Source organism: Macaca thibetana, chromosome 18 (assembly GCF_024542745.1).
Source record: "Macaca thibetana thibetana isolate TM-01 chromosome 18, ASM2454274v1, whole genome shotgun sequence".
Classification (NCBI taxonomy): Eukaryota; Metazoa; Chordata; class Mammalia; order Primates; family Cercopithecidae; genus Macaca; species Macaca thibetana.
In genome coordinates this window covers 70,954,555-70,974,084 of record NC_065595.1, presented here as the reverse complement: position 1 = coordinate 70,974,084, position 19,530 = coordinate 70,954,555, and the positions used below count along the sequence as shown (strand labels likewise).

At 41.3% G+C, this 19,530-nt stretch overlaps 1 protein-coding gene across 11 annotated transcripts in view; it reads right to left on the bottom strand.

Annotated features, from left to right (window-relative positions):
• PIEZO2 (piezo type mechanosensitive ion channel component 2) overlaps positions 1 to 19,530 on the bottom strand; it is a 465,650-nt gene that overhangs the window by 58,738 nt on the left and 387,382 nt on the right. For 8 of the 11 annotated variants that reach the window (XM_050767531.1, XM_050767521.1, XM_050767522.1 and 5 more), the window contains 7 exons: positions 17,405 to 17,501; positions 15,804 to 15,963; positions 11,495 to 11,584; positions 9,843 to 9,964; positions 8,389 to 8,460; positions 3,644 to 3,750; positions 1,961 to 2,059 (listed from right to left, as the gene is read on the bottom strand). In XM_050767531.1, coding sequence (XP_050623488.1) covers positions 1,961 to 2,059; positions 3,644 to 3,750; positions 8,389 to 8,460; positions 9,843 to 9,964; positions 11,495 to 11,584; positions 15,804 to 15,963; positions 17,405 to 17,501 — 747 coding nt within the window. The remainder of the gene's footprint in view (positions 1 to 1,960; positions 2,060 to 3,643; positions 3,751 to 8,388; positions 8,461 to 9,842; positions 9,965 to 11,494; positions 11,585 to 15,803; positions 15,964 to 17,404; positions 17,502 to 19,530) is intronic. The other 3 variants (XM_050767526.1, XM_050767528.1, XM_050767527.1) reach the window with 1 other exon arrangement.

Below are 19,530 nucleotides of genomic sequence, written 5' to 3'. Positions count from 1 at the left end.
GGGAGTCATAGGGTAATTCTTTATTTGTAGGTAAATTATCTTAACTTTCATGTTTTGAAATAGAAACATTTTACAGTTCCAGGAATTATTAAGAGGGTCAGAAAAATGTTGACAATGAAGAGGAGGGGAAACGTCCCATTCCTTACTGAGTCAAGAAATGGAAGGCTTTTACCGAACTTCCCAATTCTTTTTTTTTTTTTTTTGAGATGGAGTCTCGCTCTGTCGCCCAGGCTGGAGTGCAGTGGCGTCATCTCGGCTCACTGCAACCTCTACCTCCCAGTTCCTGCCATTCTCCTGCCTCAGCCTCCCGAGCAGCTGGGACTACAGGTGCCTGCCACCACACCCGGCTAATTTTTTGTAGTTTTAGTAAAGACAGGGTTTCACTGTGTTAGCCAGGATGGTCTTGATCTCCTGACCTCCGCCCACCTTGGCCTCCCAAAGTGCTGGGATTACAGGCGTAAGCCACTGTGCCCAGCCAGAACTTCCCAATTCTTACTTTGCAGCTGCACCTGTCAACCAGCTGGATGGGCCTCTCTGGAAAATCAGACACAAGCTTCACGAACCAGGAGTAGAAAAGTATATGGAAATTTACATGAAAGACCTTTGAGCTCTCCAAAGAGCTGCTACCAGTAGCATGTGTTCCTGACTTTATCTTAAATTTTACTATATATATCAGGGGAAAATAGGATTTGTTTTACTAACAACTTATGCGAAAATGCACTTATTCTTTAAGACAGGGAGAGCTTTATCAGAGTGGAGATCCTTAACTGAAACTGGTGAAGTTTCATCATCTGTCCTTTGATTCAGGTGTGGTCTAGCACCTTCTTTATGTTGTCTGTAAGATAATTTTTTAAAAAAGAAACTAAGATGGGGGATAATTACATTGTTATATTTTATTTAAATAAATTCTTGAAGATGAATTGGGAAAGTCATATGGTAGTCATAGAAAAGAAAAGGAAAAGAATTTGGGGGAAGCAGAAATGGTAAATACTACACTAAAAAACAGGATCCTGGCATTTTAAAAGCAGAAGGAACCTGGAGGTGTGGATGCTGCTACTCAAGGCCCAGCCACGGTTGTGCTTCACATGAGAGCTTGAGGGAAATGCACAATGTGAGGTCCCATAGGATCTGCTGAATCAGAACCTGCATTTAAATAAGATCCCAGGGTAAAATGTGTGAAGCACTGGTCTATGTCACTATCGAACTGCTTGGTTAGCAGTGGAGGGACATACAGACCAAAGCATTTTTGTGGCTGCCCCTGACTGAGTTTGGGAGAAAGGGCTTTCTATAAAATGTAAGAATAGGAATTCATTATTAATGTTTTTCCGTAACAAAGTGACTACAGCATAGGTAGCTGAATAACTTCAATTGTGCATTAGATTAATCAACAAATAATTTTTGACAGTATAATCAAAAGCCCTAGCACGGATCTGTGGTAGTGAGGAGCCTGCAGACTGCACTGGGTGGATCAGCCCAGGGAGAAGCGGGCTGTACCGAGTGCAGACACTGGAAGATGGAGACTGAAGGGACCCGAAAGAGAGATGGAGTAAAAGACATCTTTTATTAACTTATCCAGAATTTTACCAGCTTTCTGAGAAAAATTACCACCTTTTATACTCATCAGAACTGATGCATGCAACCAGATGTGCCCCTTTAAAAATGAGATGTGACTTAGGCAACACCATGAGAAGGACGGAAAGTCTATCTGTATCTGCATTTTCTCTTTCTACTTTTTGATAGTCTCTGGTGTCCACTTAAGAACAAGAGTCAAATAATAAGAACTTTGGCTTCTAAGAACTTGTTTTGGAAAACTTTTTCTAATATTTTATGTTCCTGTAATTCCTTCATGGTACCATCTATAGAACCGAGAAAATGCAGAGATAGGGCAATAAAGGTATATTTCTCTACAGTTCTACAGAGCAGAGAGTCACACACTACACATCAGTAAAACATCAAATACCTTTGCAGCTCTGATTAAATACTGAAGAATAGTTTTGGGAAGTTTAATGACAGACTTTGGCAAGGCTAAAATGGCTGATGCAAACTTCCCAATAGCTCTCTACAAAGAAGGACAAAGCAAGAGTAATTAGTAGAAAAAAACAAAAACTAGTAATTTAATATATGATGTCAGTATGAATTCGTCTCTACAGTTACACCAACTAGGTTAAAAGGTGCCAGTCACTGAAGCTGGAATAAAATGTGCTCTGCTTGTAAGTTAGGAATAAAGAAAATAGTCAATCATTGCATGTAATCCATCCAACATAGTGAAGATGTTCATGTTCTCTCCTTGGCTGCATGATGAGTGGTGGTTAGCATAAAACTCTTTCGAATAAAAATAAATGAGTTAAGTCATTAGTATTTGATAAGCCCGTTGCAAACATGCGCAAAAACTCGGTCATGAAGAAACAGACACGAAGCAATGGGGGAAGAAAGAAAGCATCAAACCAAGGTGTCTCTACGGAGAATTCAGTTTTTCAATGTCACTGGGAAAACAAAGCATGGGTGGGCCCCACCCACTTGAGAAGGCCTGGGCAAAAAACTGACGACCTTATCATGGGCATATCATGTGGCTTGATGGACATCATTCTATGTGCCTCATAGGAAAACAAATGGGAAATAATAGCCCTAGTATGCAGTTAACTGATAAAAGAAACAGACCAATTTTCATCCTATACGTAACTCTAATGACAAAGCCTCATCTTTAACAAGCATCAATTCACATTCACTCAATATGCTACTTTAGGCTGGTGAGCTATAGCTGAGAATGGGACAGCAGGTTCTAAAACAGGAAGGTAGCTAAGCTGAAGAAACCAGAACTGTGCCACATATTTTTATTACTAGTTCAATATATTCTCAAATCTTTAGCAATACATATGAAATGGTTTTCAAATTTGAAGCAATATTTAAATGATCATTTGCTCCAAAACAAAGAAAGGATTTTGTTTTATCGCCTATCTCACATATTGAAGTGTAAGTCCATTCAAGCAATCCAAAGCAATGCCAGAGAAATCTTTTTCACTTCCTGCTTGCAAGAAAAACGTTGAGTTCACCCAACGAAGCATTATTTTTTGTTTATAGTATCAGAAACTGTTTCAGTGCAAGTGAATGAAAACCTGGCCTGCACACGGTTCTTTTTTTTTTTTTGTGAGACGGAGTCTCGCTCTGTCGTCCAGGCTGGAGTGCAGTGGCGCGATCTCAGCTCACTGCAAGCTCTGCCTCCCGGGTTCACGCCATTCTCCTGCCTCAGCCTTCCGAGCAGCTGGGACTACAGGTGCCCGCCACCTCGCCCAGCTAGTTTTTTTGTATTTTTTAGTAGAGACGGGGTTTCACCGTGTTAGCCAGGATGGTCTCGATCTCCTGACCTCGTGATCCGCCCGCCTCGGCCTCCCAAAGTGCTGGGATTACAGGCTTGAGCTACTGCGCCCGGCCCTGCACACGGTTCTTACTTGATACTAATTACGGTGTTGGTGGGAGCAGGCATCATTACAATTTCATTAGAAATAAAGCATGGCAGATGTAAATCAGAAGTTTCGGGGGAGCTATGACATACGAATATGACAGGAGGCGTCTAGGCCTGCAATCAAGGTCTGTTAATAAGAAAAGCTCTTCCATCTAGCAAAGGAATGATTTTCCCCATAATTACCTGGAATGCTGACCTTCGTGGAGGCTCTTCATCTTCCTTCTTTAATTCTTCCTCTTCCTCCTCTTCACTATCCGTTTCAAACAAATAATAATCTCCACTCCTGACCACTAAGCAAAACAAAATATTCACTTATTTCTTGAAAGACATATAAGGAAATTAGGGGCTTATTAATGAAATGTCCCCTAAAGATAAACAAATTGTCCATAAGAGAACCACAACGAGAGATGTTGGCAGAGGGGCAAACACACGAGATGAAGAGAACTCATCTTCGGCTAATGCTACGTGGTGTCGGCATGTTGGGTCTACAGAGGATGAGGCCTTGTCTTTGCCATATAAGAGAACTGGCCACTACAGGGTGGATCTGGTATGTTCTCCCTTCTTCACTGTAAATTTTACATAGATGAAGCAGATCAACTCTGCAGTAACCAGTTTTGTTACCTTGATGACCAAAATAACTGAACACTATCATTTCAAAATTCAGCAATTTTGGTCTTTAGACAAGGCCAAAGTGAGGTGGAGGATCAGGCTTTGTTTGAATGGGCCCAAACCGTTGCAGATAAGCCAATCAGGACGATTCAGGACCAAGGTCAGTGTCACCAACCTCCTCCTTCACTTTATACTGTGCAGACCTGACTTCTCCACATGTAACAAAAGGGACAAAACACACATGGCAAGACATTTCAAAAAACAAACAAACAAACAAAAATACCCACACACTGCCATGAGAACAAAATGGGCAGGTAACATTGAAAACAAAATAATACAACACAACAACAACGACAGTAACAACAAAAACACCACCACCAACAGCACTCTGGCTGCTTCTACGTGTCATAGCCCTGAGACAGACTGAGAATGGCAGACAGGGTCCATAGAGTTTACAATTGCTAGACTTCTGGTCAACAAGGAACTCCCCAGCAGCTTTCTGAAATTTGAGGAGCACTCTACTGACCACAAGACACAAAGCACAAACAGTATGGATCGTCTTTGCCTTGTCTGATGCTTTCCCTGCAAGAACATAATGCCTGTGTCAAGAGTTGGGAGCAGAGAAAACTACAACGTACAGAGATTTAAGGAAATTTAATAAATTAAATCTTTATCAGTTTGATCATTATTTTAAGTCTATCAGAGAAAAGAGGCCCAGCATATACATTTCTGATGCTACAAGCAATGTCCCATCATTGCAGGAAAACATATTTTCAAATTATATTCAGGTTTTCAAATGCTCAGGTATCTTTTGGATGACATATTGTGATGTCTTAAGTTATCTTTTGGGCCTATACATTGTAAGGTAATGGAAAACCTTGGCTTGTTTAAAATTAGTTGCTTGAATATCACTTCACATGGCCAAAAGTTAAGTAATTTTTCCCACGATTTCAGAAGAATCTGAAGCCTCCATTCATGAAGATACAGAGTGGGTGAATTGGGCCTTATATCCTTGAACAGAAGCACTGTCATTTGTTATTTTCATTTTGAAGAAAGAACCAGGCCCAGAGTACTGGGTCCAGGCCTTAAGAAATAAATGCAATACAACACAAGTGAGAATAAGCAAGAACAAACCAAAGTTACAGCATTACATTTGACAGTGAAAAAGACCATTAAAGTAATGCCTTCACATAAGCCGAGAGATTCGCAGGAAAGTGACGTGGACTCTACATCACGTGGTCGTTTGGGAAAAACACAGACAATTTATAAGATTGAGCATTTTACCCTCATTATAAGTTCCAAAATCAACATTAGCTTAAATTGTATTCAATCATACCTTCGATAACTTTTATTCATCGGGACAAGTTCAAAAGGTTTTCATCTCAAGCAGTTGTAACATTGGTTTTATCATTAGAAACCACCAATATTGGCCAGGTTTGGTGGCTCACGCCTGTAATCCCAGCACTTTGGGAAGCTGAGGTGGGCCGATCACGAGGTCAGAAGATGGAGACCATCCTGGTTAACACGGTGAAACCCTATCTCTGCTAAAAATACAAAAAATTAGCCGGGCGTGGTGGCAGGCGCCTGTAATCCCAGCTACTCAGGAGGCTGAGGCAGGAGAATAGCATGAACCCAGGAAGTGGAGGTTGCAGTGAGCCGAGATCGCGCCACTGCACTCCAGCCTGGGCAACAAAGCGAGACTCCGTCTCAAAAAAAAAAAAAAAAAAAAAAAAAGAAACCACCAATATTTATGTGAGCTAGTAGAATTATCCCATAATAAAAAAGAAAACGTGAAAAACTCTTATTTCCTTATAAAATGTTATTGAAATGAAACTAGGAAAATAACAAGAGCATATTTTCATTCATGCCATCTGTTAAATAGTAGAAAAGCTCTTATACACTTGTTTGTTAGCTCAGATGGAGAACCTGACTGCAGTCTGTGTCCACATACATACCATGGATGTTGATGTTACTGCTAAATTATTAAGTTTGAAATTAACTTTTTAAATTCCACCACTTTTATCCTCAGAACTTGGCCCTCTGTTTCAGATAATTATCAATAAGATGAAGCTTGGTATTAATTGAGGCAGTACTGAACCAGTATTGAAACACACGGCATTGGAATGGAAGGTATCATTGAACAGCAATAATGCAATCTTATGTGTGTACATAGGTATGGAAGTAGGAGATTTGTCCCTGTACAAACCATGCTAAGATCTTCACTGCTTACCAATAACATCAAGAACATAGCCAAATTTTTGTATTGTCAATAGATTTACACATGTGTATCCAACTACACTAATTCTTGCACTTGGCTTCTCTAAGAAATCGTTGTTTGAAAACCCAGTAACTCAAAAGATCAAATTAAGGGCTTCAAACAAAGTACTTCCAGATCTAAAGATAAATTCTGGAACTCATCATAGACACAACAATAAAGCACACATTCTTTCCCTTTCATTCTTCATTTGCTTGTAAAAAGAAATATATTTTGCAGCAAAAAATTTAACACCACAGTCTGAAGGATTCCAAACTATGAATTACACACATTTCTGCATTATTGCATCATAAGGTTTTGTAACAAGGCACATTTAGTTTAACATCAGTCTTCAAGAACTTGATATAATGAGGGTGAAATGAACCAGAAAATCTAAAATCAACAACCTTCATAGGAAGTTCTTTAAATTATTACAACTTGTAAGATAGCTATCAAAGACCATATCCAATTCCTTTGCAAATGCAATTTTTAGATGAGGAAAGGAAAGGCAACCACAATGACTGCAGTGGGAATTTACCCCAGGTGAAGTGAAAAAACATTCAATATGACACAAGTTTGAAATGGATAGGTCTCTCTAAACTAGCAGAGGCCCTTTAAAAACATAAAGACAAGCACAGTTTACTTGTGACTTGATAGAAACAGGCATCTTGTGAACTGCATTACCAGATTGTTAGCGTGACCGTCATGCCCTGAACAGTAAATAAGAGTCACATTGGACTCCGAATGGAATCTTTTGTCTTTGGACTTGGGGAGAAAATTAAATAAAACTCTTTATAATCTTGTGTTTTTCTTTTTTTTTGTCATAATGTTGAAATTCAATATTTAGGATTAAATTTGATTACATCCAGATATGCCAAGCAAATTTCAAATATTGCTTCATTAAACCAGCTTTCTGATTTAGAAAATTATGTCTTGGGAGAGAGAGCCAATGTCAGATCTATGTGAAACCAATAATTAGGTATGGGAAGAAGTTCTAATTTATTTGATTTCCTAGTGATTCTAAATATCCTCCTAGTAGATTCACTCCTACAACTGTATGATGTTATTTGTCTCAGTGATATTCCTTGTCCGATTAGATTAGCTACAAGTATGGAGACATCATGTAAGATATAGAAGACTGAAGAAGACTTTATACGTAACTTGCAAAAGAATAATTATTCAATATTCTAAGAAATGTAAAGAGGACTGGATTGGAATCGGTCATTCCACTATAATGCCATTGACCTATAGTGATATTTCCTTTGCTAAGCATAGCAAATATAGCCACCAAGCTCCAGAATTCCTCATTCATCTTTATGATCGGGAGGGAAACACACTGAATTCTATGTGGCTATCAGGATCTGCTTTTAAAAATTGTTTTCTGGTTTTTGCTGTTCATTGGTCATCCCTGAGCATCAGGAGTCTTGAAGGTTGTGCCGCATTTGGGCATTGGAATTTGGAGTGCCTTTTTGAAACTGGGGAGGAGGCGAAGTAAGAAAGTGAGTGCATTTTAAGTTATCCCTCATCTTTCTATTTAATAAATTGCCAAAAATCCTCAAATGCAAATAAAATCAAAGCTGTGGGAATGACGGGAGGGGAGGCTTACTGGCATCCATGCCTCGTGCCTTACAGAGAGGGTCACTGACACTTTGAACAGAATGATCATCCTTACATCGGAGTCCAAGGTGGAGCTCAAGCTCATTTGTAGTAAGGGTATTTAGCCATAAAATATGCACGTGAATAGGGCTCTAGACCTCAGAATTGGACAATATAATATTCAATTCTTCTTCCCTTGCTGAGCCCAGAAATTGTGCTCTAGAGTCTATAAGCCACATGTTTGGCTTTCTTCAGCCAGCACAGGAATGTTTGTGCTGACGTCCCTAGAAGAATTGGACCTCGGGCTCAAAGACCCACTGACATTGAAATTTTCTTACACTCCGACCCCCTATCAAGTCACAAGGATCAAACCATGTATGGAACACATGGGTCACGGGAACGCCTGAATTCTGGTCAAGGATATAAGGGTTAGAGTTGATAAGGTTGTAAGAGGATCAAGAAAACCTACTGGAAGCATGATCAACCCAAGGCCGCCACCACTGCTTTTTTTTGCCCTTGGCTTTCTGTTTGTCTGCTTCTCCTAAAATAAAATACGTCCAAATATTAATTCGTATAAAGTGAGAAAACAAATTTTGAAAACCACGCTTTAACAACTCAATTGTCAAATCTAGATAAATTGCAAAAGTATATCAGAGGTCAGGTAAGGAACTACATTGAATCTGAAAAATATACATGTATTAACAGTCAATTTCACAAGATAAATACTAATTGTTCTTTTAACAGTATGCTACATTTTCACTTTCTTCTTAGTGACTGAGGGCATATAAAGACATTAAAAAAGAAAGGATTATCTGTCAAAAATACATCTCACATTGAATATTCCATTGAATTAACAGAAAGGAAGCATCCCCCAAATTTTGTAGAATCATTTACTGGCAAATAATTTGTTAAAGTACATAAACTACAATAAGTAGAATTTTTTCTTGTGATTATTTTAATGCATGGCTGGAAAATAGAAATTTCCTGGTCACAAATAGATACTATGCACTGGGAAAATATCATGCATTATTTCTCCATTCCATTCACATAGAGAAGCATGCAAGCCTCTATAAAAGATCCTTTACACTTTAATTTGATATAATGAATCTATAATTAGATATAATCAATATATATTTCATGGTAAGTTTCATCTGAGCAGGCAATAATTGAATGATATTTTAGGTACCAACATTCAGGTGCCACATAAAATACACATACATATTTCATTTCCATATAAAATTTATAGAAATAAAAGATAACAGTAGACTGTGTATCGGAAATATATCCCTTAAAGAAACAAAGTAAGCGGGCTGGGCGTGGTGGCTCACGCCTGTAATCCCAGCACTTTGGGAGGCCGGGGCGGGCGGATCACGAGGTCAGGAGATTGAGACCATCTGGGCTAACCCGGTGAAACCCCATCTCTACTAAAATACAAAAAAATAAGCTGGGCGTGGTGGCAGGCGCCTGTAGTCCCAGCTATTTGGAAGCCTGAGACAGGAGAATGGTGTGAACCTGGGAGGTGGAGCTTGCAGTCAGCCAAGATCGCACCACTGCACTCCAGCCTGGGTGACACAGCGAGACTCCATCTCAAAAAAAATAAACAAAACAAAACAAAGAAACAAATTAAGCAAAATCCTGCCAATCTACTGCAGAAACAGATGTCTGTGGAACAAAAGCTAGGTTATGTGTTTGTTAAAGCTATCTTGCTGAAGAGTAGATACTTGTAATTGATTTATCAAATACATACTTTATGAAACTAATGAATGTATCCATTCACAATTGGAAAATAAAGCTTGCCGAATCAAGAAAGTGTATTGATAATCTTGGCAGAATAAAAAGTAATGTTATTTTATAGCCCTGTTCAATATCAAGCTACTATTCAATGTTAAGGTACTTGAATAAGAGGAAAATGTCTTGACGTACTTTCATCATCCTCTTCAGAGAGTTTTTGCATGTCCTGGCCTTCCCCTGGCTCCTGGGTCAAGCTCAGCATCCTCTCCTTACCCTTTTTATATTTCTGTTGCCTGGCCTTGATGCGATCCATCCTATAAGGTAAAATAACATTAGTAATGCCAAGAACACATTCATTGTTCTCATGTGGTCAGTACTTTGGACTTACGCTGGTATGTATGTAGCTAAATTCATGGACAAATCACTTTGGAATATTTGGGAATTGTACAATGGTTGCTCATTAGCAACAAGTATCCCTTTCTTTTATATACATATTTGTGTGTGTGTGTGTGTGTGTATGTGCGTGTTTGGATCTGTATTCCCATGTTATTTGGCACTGCATAGAGGCTAGTCTTAATAATATGATCAATAATGATTATGCTAAAGTTAGGTAAGCTATACTTGATGTCCACTTACATCTTGTATCATAGTCAGCTTGAACATTGCATATTATGAAATACAAGTCCTTTATTCTCCCAAGTTTTGCATTCTTAAACAAATGGAAAGATTTAGCAAAGAGAATTACAGTAATAGACCTCACTTATGGGAAATTAGGAACATATTCTAAACGTAAGTCCAAATTTTTTACTCTTCTAGGCCTGATTTGGATAACTAGAAACACCAGTAAAAACAGTTGTACCATATTGCATTTACATTATAATTTTTTATATATAATTTATATATAATTTATGTCTTTGTGAAAATAATCATGCTGTGGAATAATCTAATTTATACTAAGAAATATTTCTGCTTGGGAAAAAACGCTGGGAAATAAGGTCAGAATGAGATAAAACTGCCTTAGCAAACGTAGGGAACTTTCCCAGTGGGCAAATGGTGTCTCCATTGTCTTGGGAAAAGTGTCTAGGCTTATAATTCCATGGCCATCGCCTTTTAAACCTGGTTCCCAAACAGTCCTCAGAGGTTCCATCATTGCTGGAAAATTCACTCTAAGAAGATTCTTTTCCATGGAATTCCCAAGTCTCCAGAGTGGAGTCAGTCTACCCTTTGGCTCATCCAGAATGGGATAGTGGGAAAAACCTTAGATGGGATATAAAGAACCCTGGCTTATATTTCTAGTGTTGCCTCTAGTTAATGTTGACTCTAAGTCATCTAATACCAGGGTCATCAGTTTCTTTCCAAAGAGACTGGATGATATTATCTAAAACTATGCTTCCAAAGCTGACTCCACATTTACCCCCTTAGAGGGAATGGATGCTTATATCAAGTACTTGGCACTGAGCAAGACCCTGTCTCATTTATTAGCTAGTTTAATCTTTACAAAAACCCAGGAAGGCAGAATTGTGAGTCCAGAAAACTCAAATTTAGAGAACTTAAATGACCTGTTCAAGGTTCTAAAGTAAGTCACTGAGCTAGCAACTGATCCCTGGTCCTCTGCAAGAGAGCGCCCATCTCCACCATCCTGGAGCGATCTTTCTGTTAAACTGCTTTCACTTTCAGTCTAGTGGCATGAGCAATTGCCCCCGCACAAGAATAAATAAATAGGAAGTTATGAAAGTCCATACATATATATTTTTCAGGGGTTTGAGGCTCCCCAAGAGTGGAGCGCCAGCTGAATGTGGTCAATCAGGAGACGGAAGGAGGATGAGCATCAGTAGCATCCTTACTGTCGCTTCAGCTGGTCCATGGACTTCTTCTCTTCCTCAATTCTTGCCTTCACAGCTTTTACAATTGTGGCCTGGAAAAGTTCAGCTCCTCTAAAGGGGAAGTGGAAACATGAACAAGTCAGTATTCTTGCCATTGTTGTTCATCTCTTCCTGAAAATTATTACTAAGGGTTAGAAAACATAACATCTCTTTATGGCAGCTGCTTGTAGTTCCCTGGCTGGGAGTGGGAGTCAACAAGGCCCCTTCTAGAAGCCGCTAGGCTAACAGGGCACAGCCTTCCCCCTGGGAGTGAAGAGGCTGCTCACAAGCCCGGTAGTGAAGATCGGTGAAGAGAAAGTGTTTTGTATTCTCCAAGACACTGAAGCCCATGAGCCTCTTCAAACCTGTCCCACTAAACGTTAGACTTCAGTAAAGCATTCTCACCTGACCTTATTGCAGTTATACCAAGCGGAGAAATTTGCAAAAAGGGTACATTCAGATTCATTTTCTACTCAGTGAGCCGAAACTGGGGATTCCTTCAGGGACTATGTGAAGGCCAAGTTCCTGCTCCATCTGCGGGACTTGTAGTCTCTTGTCCCTGATTCTCTTCTTTCTGTCATTCCACTCCCTTCTGTTCTTTCTCACTTTTCAGGTCAACTTCAGTGTCTCCATAAATCTCCTCAACGTTCTTCATATTCTTAGCTCTGTCACACTATTACGTGCTTCACAAATCCCAGATCTGCAGGAACCTGACGGTGTGCCCGCCCTGACCTCAGAGGGGCTGTTGGCAGCTGCTGGAAAAAACACCCGCCTGGGCAGATGGTTCTCTGCAGAGCCCCCGACTCCTTGGAGTTGTCTGCTTCTCCACAGTGGCTGTTTCAAACTCTGCTACGCTTTTCTCAAGTCTTTGAAGTCTGTGGAGTGGTTTTTCACTCCTAAATGACCTAGCTTCCTGCTTCCCAGAGGGAACACAAATCTTAAGGCAGTAAGTTGCTCAGTTTCCTGCACCATCCCTCCCACAGGAGTCCTGCAGGGATAGTGGAAGAGGTACCGTTCACCTGCCTAGGCCTGCCTTGTGCTCCAGGTCCCTTCCCCACCCCTAGCCTGGGGGACACAAAATTCCTGCTTCTCTCTCTCGTTGCTTTTCCAACCTTTCCATCAGTACTGAATTCTGTCCATAAACATGCAAATGTGCTCAAGTCTTGCTAACCTTAAAAAAAAGAAAAAGAACACCCATACATCCCCACATCCCACATTTTCCTATGCAGGGACTTACATCACTCCCCCTTCACAGTCAGATGTCTTGAGGTCTTGTCTCTAAGCCTTTACAACTCCCACCTCTGCTTGTTGCTGTCTGACTTTGACCCCACTGTCAAGGTTTCAATGTTCAGTTGTAATTTTCGTCCTTATATAACCTATCTGATGGACTTCCACTTGGAAAGAATCTTCCTCAGGCTCCTAAGGCAACGTGCTCTCCTAGTTTTCCTTTTTCCTTTGTGGCTTAGGCTGCTTAGTCTTCTTTACAACCTCTTTCTTTGCCCATCTCTCAAACATGAATGTTCCCCAGGGTTCTCTTCTCATTTTTCACACCCCCTCTCAGCAGTTGCAACTCACCTCCTTCAATTCTATCTGTGCGATGATGGCACTCCATCTACTCTCTTCTCCAAGCCTGTCCATGCATCTGCCCACTGCACTTCCCAACTGGTTGAGTTTCATGTGCCCATGAGACCTACAACTCCATAGCTGCGGTCAGTCTTCTCTCCCTGTTTGAGTTCCTATATTTGGGACTGGCACCACTGTTTGGCTAAGCCAGAATCCTGGGCACATCACCCTCTATGCTTCCCTTTCTGTCACTGTCTCCCTTCCTTCCAAGCAGTTTTCCAGCTGTGCCTATTTTGCCTCTGGAATATCTTTCTCAGTGATCCTATCCTGGTCTAGCTGCTACTTCCATCCTGAATTATCATTGCAGCTGCTTAGCTGTCTTTGTGCCTACAGTGCTGCCTATACCCATCTGTTCTCAATACCACCAAGTGAGCTTCCTGAAATGCAAATACAGTCATACCACTTGCTTGTTTAAACACCGCAAGGCCTTCCTAAGACTGTGGGAGTATTTCTAAAGACATAATCCTGGATGATAGCCCCCAAGGACCTGGTCTCTCCTGACCTGGAGCTTATCGCTCACCACTCACTGTTCTCATCTTCCAATCTCAGTGCTGCAGTCACTGTGAGCTTCTGATGGCCACTTCCCTCCATAGCTTCACTGGGCTGCTTCCCCTGCCTTCTCCTCTGACTAACTCCTCTTCATCCTTCAGCCTGCACTGGGAATGGAAGGCCACCTGGTTCACACCCCTGCAGCTGGTTATATTCCCTTGATATGACCTCATGGCTCCCGGAGTGTCTCCTACCGTCACACCTGCTGTCGTCTGAATGTCTGCATCCCCTACAATTCACATGTGGAAATCCTGACTCCCAAGGTGACGGACAGGAGGTGAGGCCTTTTGGAGTTGATTGAGCGGAAAAGCAGAGCCCTCCTGAATGGGATTACTGTCTTCATAAAAGAAGCCCAAGGGAGGTCTCTTGCCCCTTCCACCAAAATAGGATGCAGTGGGAAGACGGCCATCTATGAGGAAGTGGGCCCTAGGCTGACACTGAATCTGCCTGAACCTTGACGTTGGACTTTCCAGCCTCTGGAACTGTAAGAAATAAGTGTCTACTGTTTACAGACCACCTACTTTATGGTATTTTTGTTATGTCTGCCCAAATGGACTGAGAGGATACCAGGTGTACTGCAGTAGAATTGCTTGCTCACGTGCCACTTGCCTGCAGGTCTGTGAACTCTGTGAGGGCAGAGGTGAGCATCACCTCTTTGTAACAGAGTAGGAAGTGGAAAAATGGATGCATGAATGAATGTGAATTCTTTGGACACACTATTATGAGTTCAATGCTTATTTATCAACTCATGGCTTTTCTTTAATAGGCATGAACTGTACTCTGAACCACAGTTATCGCTCTTACTATAACATGAAGGGCATGATTTCTAAATCATTGTGACAACTTCGGGAAAAAGATACTGGGGAACATTCACGTTTGACAGATGGGCAAAGAAAGAGGTTGCAAAAAAGACCTAGAAGCCTGAACCACAAGGGAAAAGGGGAAATTAGGAGAGCACATTGCCTTAGGAGACTGACGAAGACTGTTTTTAAGTGGAAGTTCATCAGATAGGTTATATAAGGACCTCTGCAAACCAAATGTTTTGGAAAAGGCAAACAAGAGGCATTTACCTGCAAAAATACCAGCTGTTTATGTACAAGTAAATAAGGTTACTATTGGGATGAAACATTGTATTCTGCTCTGAAAAAAATGTCCTGGGTATTAGAAAATGATTATAACAATGAATTCCAGGGCAATGTGGTACACAAAGTCATTGTCATCCACAGAATGAGGGCTAGGTGTGCCACGAGGCTCCTCTGACTAACTGCAGGTCCCCGACTAGGGCCTCTTTCTATTTGACTCCAAGTTAGGTAACAGAGGCTGACAACTGCCATCATATAAATGGACCTTGGAAATAAACATTGTGTTTATCTTGGCAGGGAAAGAGAACAGACTCTAGAAAAACTGTAGGTAAACACAGATATGTTAATCTAAACCTCAAGTCAAATGATAGATATTGGTAATTTCATATAATAGAACCCAGTATCCATCAGCTTATTCACACCAAGAATCTGATGGGACCTAGGCAAGGTCTGAGTTTCTGAGAGGAACAGACACAGCAGCTGGGGGCCACAGAGCTAGTCATCAACACCCAGCCGCCGCCTCAGGGCACTTCGCTTTATTACCTCTCCCCAATCTTTTTTCCTAAACTTACAAGAGCAGGGGCAAAAACTGGAAGAAGAATAGAGCCTAGGAGGAAAAACAGGTAGTAATGCAAACTGTGTCAGTGGCTCAGAGAAGAAAAGCAGGCTAGTAGGGGGAGGTAGGTGTAAGATGGACTAAACTGTAGACCAGTGTGGCATACGTTACTGTTTTGTCTGTGACCAGACTGAGCCACTTTTAGAGAAGTGGTGGATTCTGAAAGGGCTCCAATTGACCAGTGAACCTCTGGCCTTCCATGGCATCCCCATTCCTTGTGAAGCCTGATGGTTACATAGGCTTTCCTGTTACTATTCTATTTTAAAGGCCTTGTGCTAAATTCTTCTTGGATTGGTTTTGCTGGAAGGGATTCCTTAACTTCTTGTGGGTTCTTGAAGCAAGCTCAGACAGAAATTACAGTGCAATATTATTTCAGGCACTTTTCTTGGGAGAAACCACCTGATTTCATGGCCCGACCCACCTTGACGCCAGAATCTGGGAAGCTTTTATATCAGCCACAACATGTAGGAAATAATAACTCATGAAAACTCTTCTTTGCAGTAGGAGGAAGGCAAAACATATGCTGTCCCAGATGATTCCTGCTTCCCCACTGGGTAGTGTACAGGGTGAATTAGCAGCAGCTGTAGTAACAGTAGAAAAACACAGAATAAAATTAACATCCATTTCCATTGCTATTTCATAAAATCTGGAGTACGGACAGGCTTGGGAAATACAGGCATGAAAGGAGCAGTCTGATGCTCTGACTGACTTATGAGTTGATTTATTTACAAGGAGGTCACACACTTCCAATCCAATATCAACACTGATTCATAAGGCTGACCATGCAGTGAACTCTTCACACTATACGGCTCAGGAGAGTCCCTTTAATATGGGAGTATTTCTCTCTCTCAGGAAGAAAGGCACCTCCAACAAGGGCCACAGAGAAATAATGTCCCAGTGCCAGAGGAAATGCTCTGATACAAAAGAAAACACCCATTCTGGGAATGGGCTATACCCAGGGGTAACCAGCAGAATAATGAACACAGCATGGCTTATTAGAAGGACTATCAGTAGTATGCCTTATCTTAAGTGAAAAACAAAGTCCCAGTGAGGCTTTGGCAAAGTATAGTCTGAAATAGAAACCACATATTAAAAAAAAATGAATCTTTTTAAAAAAGACTGGGTATGGTGGCTCACGTGTATAATCCCAGCACTTTGAGAGACTGAGGCAGGAGGACTGCTTGAGGCCAGGAGTTCAAGACCAACCTGGGCAATATCTCTACAAAAAAATTAAAAAATTAGCCAGGCATGGTGGTGCAGCTACTCAGGAGGCAGCTACTGTGGTCCCAGCTGCTCAGGAGGCAGAGGTGGGAGGATCGCTGGAGCCCAGGAGCTCAAGGTTACGGTGAGCTATGACTGTGCCACTGTAGTCCAGCCTGGGTAACAGAGACCCTGTCTGGAAATATTTTTTAAAAAATAGATAAATAGATAAATAATAATAAATAAATAGAGCACTGTGTCCAAGTAGCACCCATTCTGGGTGCCATGGTAGACCACTGTGATGTAGTCCTGGTGCAAGAGGCAGGGTGGTGGCAATGACACTTCTGCCTTTGTCTTGGCAGGAGTCTAACTCTAGAAATCCTCATGCTCCTCCCAACTGTTTCCCTGAGTTTGAAGCTCTCTGAGTTTCCTGAGGACAAGAGGAGCCTGAAGTCAGAGTTACTTAATGACCCAAGATGTTAAATGGAGCAACAGCAGGTTTGAGTGGCCTTCTGGAATCCTTCGTAATCATGACTCCAAAACTCTGGGGAGTTACTACAGCACTACATCCAATCTCCAGACCTCAGACTCAAGTCCTCAGCATTTCAGAAGTTTCAAGAAGACGATCAAAGAGGCTTAGCATAAGGCATCTCATGTTATAGACAACAGATTCACAATGTACTACAGTTCTATAGCCTCCATCTGGAGATAACTGACCCCACTTTCATATCTTTATGTGCTTTGGCCCACTTTTAAAATTAGACAATACAACTATCCTCCCTCTTCTGCCTTTCTGCTTCCTCATTTGCTTTTCATACTTACGCATCTGATAGCCTTTGACTGTGCAGGCCAGGCTGAAAGCTTGGATCAACCAACAACTGTTGTGCACCAGTGTTCCAATGTATCCACATGCTCCTATCTGAAAAACATAAGAGGGGGATAATTCTGAAGCTCTGCACCCAGAAAAAAATGTGGTGTTTTATGATCCCAATGTGTGCAAGAATTCACAAGGTCTCAGTGATAATGATTCCAGGAGATGCCAATTGTACCTAAACATTCAGTCACCTTGTGATGCTGCTTCAGGAGTAGTAAATTCCTGGGAAAAATTAAACCGAACGAGTAAAGGAAAGGTCTTTCATGTAATGTTTTCTGTACTTGGAAGCACCAGTTTGTCAAGAGGAAGTCTTGGACGATCACAGAAATAAATCCCAACTCTGTGATAATTAATGGGTGTGCACTGAACCCTAGGACTTGGACTTTGGTGCAGTTATTTTCTTACAAGCAAGACAAATATAACCTATGCTGTTCCCTGGAGGTCATCCCAGACCTAAGCTACAGGGTGTAGCTCTTAGAACAGAACAGAGTATGTGCTTTGTGTCTTGTTTGACCAATTCTCTCGGTAAAGGAATATTTTTTTTGTAAATTGGCAGGTGGTTATCTCATAACAATGAATTTTTTGTTACAGTTAAGTTTAAATCCTGAGCTGGAAAATGTTTAAACAAGTATGAATCATTGCAAGCCAATACATAAAGGTGACAGCTACATTGTGTATGTTTCCTGGGAACATGTGAGGGAGGAGAATATCATTAGGATTTGCTCCCACAGCAGCGGTTACTCAGTATGGATTCCTCAGCCCTGGGAATATTCCAGTCCTACACCGTCATGTCCTGCTTTTGTTCCTGTTTTCCAGGCTAAAAATGCCTCTCCTCTTTGTCTCCCTGCAGACCCTTCAATCTATTTATGAGGCTCTGATGAGTTCAAATGGCATCACCTCCAGGAAGCTTCTTCCCAGCTTATCTAAGCAAGATATTAGGCATCCTTTTTTCTCCTTTGTTTCTCAAAAATGTTGCAATAATTATTTAACAGATTGCATCATAATTATTTATAAGTAGGTCTACCTTCCTTTTTAGAATGTGAATTCTTTGAGGGCAAAACCTGAGAACTGTTTATCTCTTTTTCTTCAATACATCAAATAGTGCTCAGCAAAAAACAGGTCTACAATACAAGTTTACAGAATGAATGAATGAACAAACTTTGAATCCACACATTTCCCAAGCATGGCTGTGAAATCAGCCTCTGGCAACAGATTCCTCACCATCAGACCGGCTTTAGAATGAACCAGCGTTCTGTTGTCCTGTCTCATGCTCTCTCCAGCAACTCTCAATGCTACTCCAAATGTAAATTGATGTCAGAGGGGTAAAAGTGACCAATAAAAGTCACTTTCACCATCACCTAGAAGATTAACCTTTCAATGGACTTCAGACAAAATAAATTATCCAAATACCTATTCATGGCTACATAAACGTGGCTTTCCAAGACTTCTAGACACAGTGATACACGTGCCCCCGCCAAAAATCAAGGAGATATCACAACTGAATTGCCTGGTGAGCTCATCCCTAAGCAGCTAGGAAGGAAGAAGCAGAAGATACTTCCTCACTGCTCTCTCAGTGCAACAGCAGTTACAGCCTGGGAGACACTGGCACAGGGATGAACTTTAAGTGAGCGCCAGTCAGAGAGCTATTAACTCCTTCAGCTAAGGAGAGGTTGTTGCTTAATTTCCTGCAGCACTAAGTCACTGAAATGGTGTCACTGTGTCCTGATAGGTTGAAGCGACTCTGGAATTACCAGTGGGCAGTGTGGGTTACATGTCATGTTAGGGGAAGAGTTGTGTTCTGAGACATAGCTACTTCAGAGCAGAGCAGCCAAGCTTTGTCGGGGCCTGGTGTGTGGGGAGGGGGGGTTCCCTCAACCTTACATGGCTCTAGCTGTGTCCTAATCAGAATGTCTATACTCAGAGACAGCCAGACAGAAAGCTGCATTTTCTCTTCTATCTGCCCACATCTTATGAGTACATAAAACATTCTTGCCTGCAATAGCCCATTCCACCTCATTCCCTACCCCACCCAGTATCATAGAGAACCACGCCCATTGTATCTCACACTTCTACA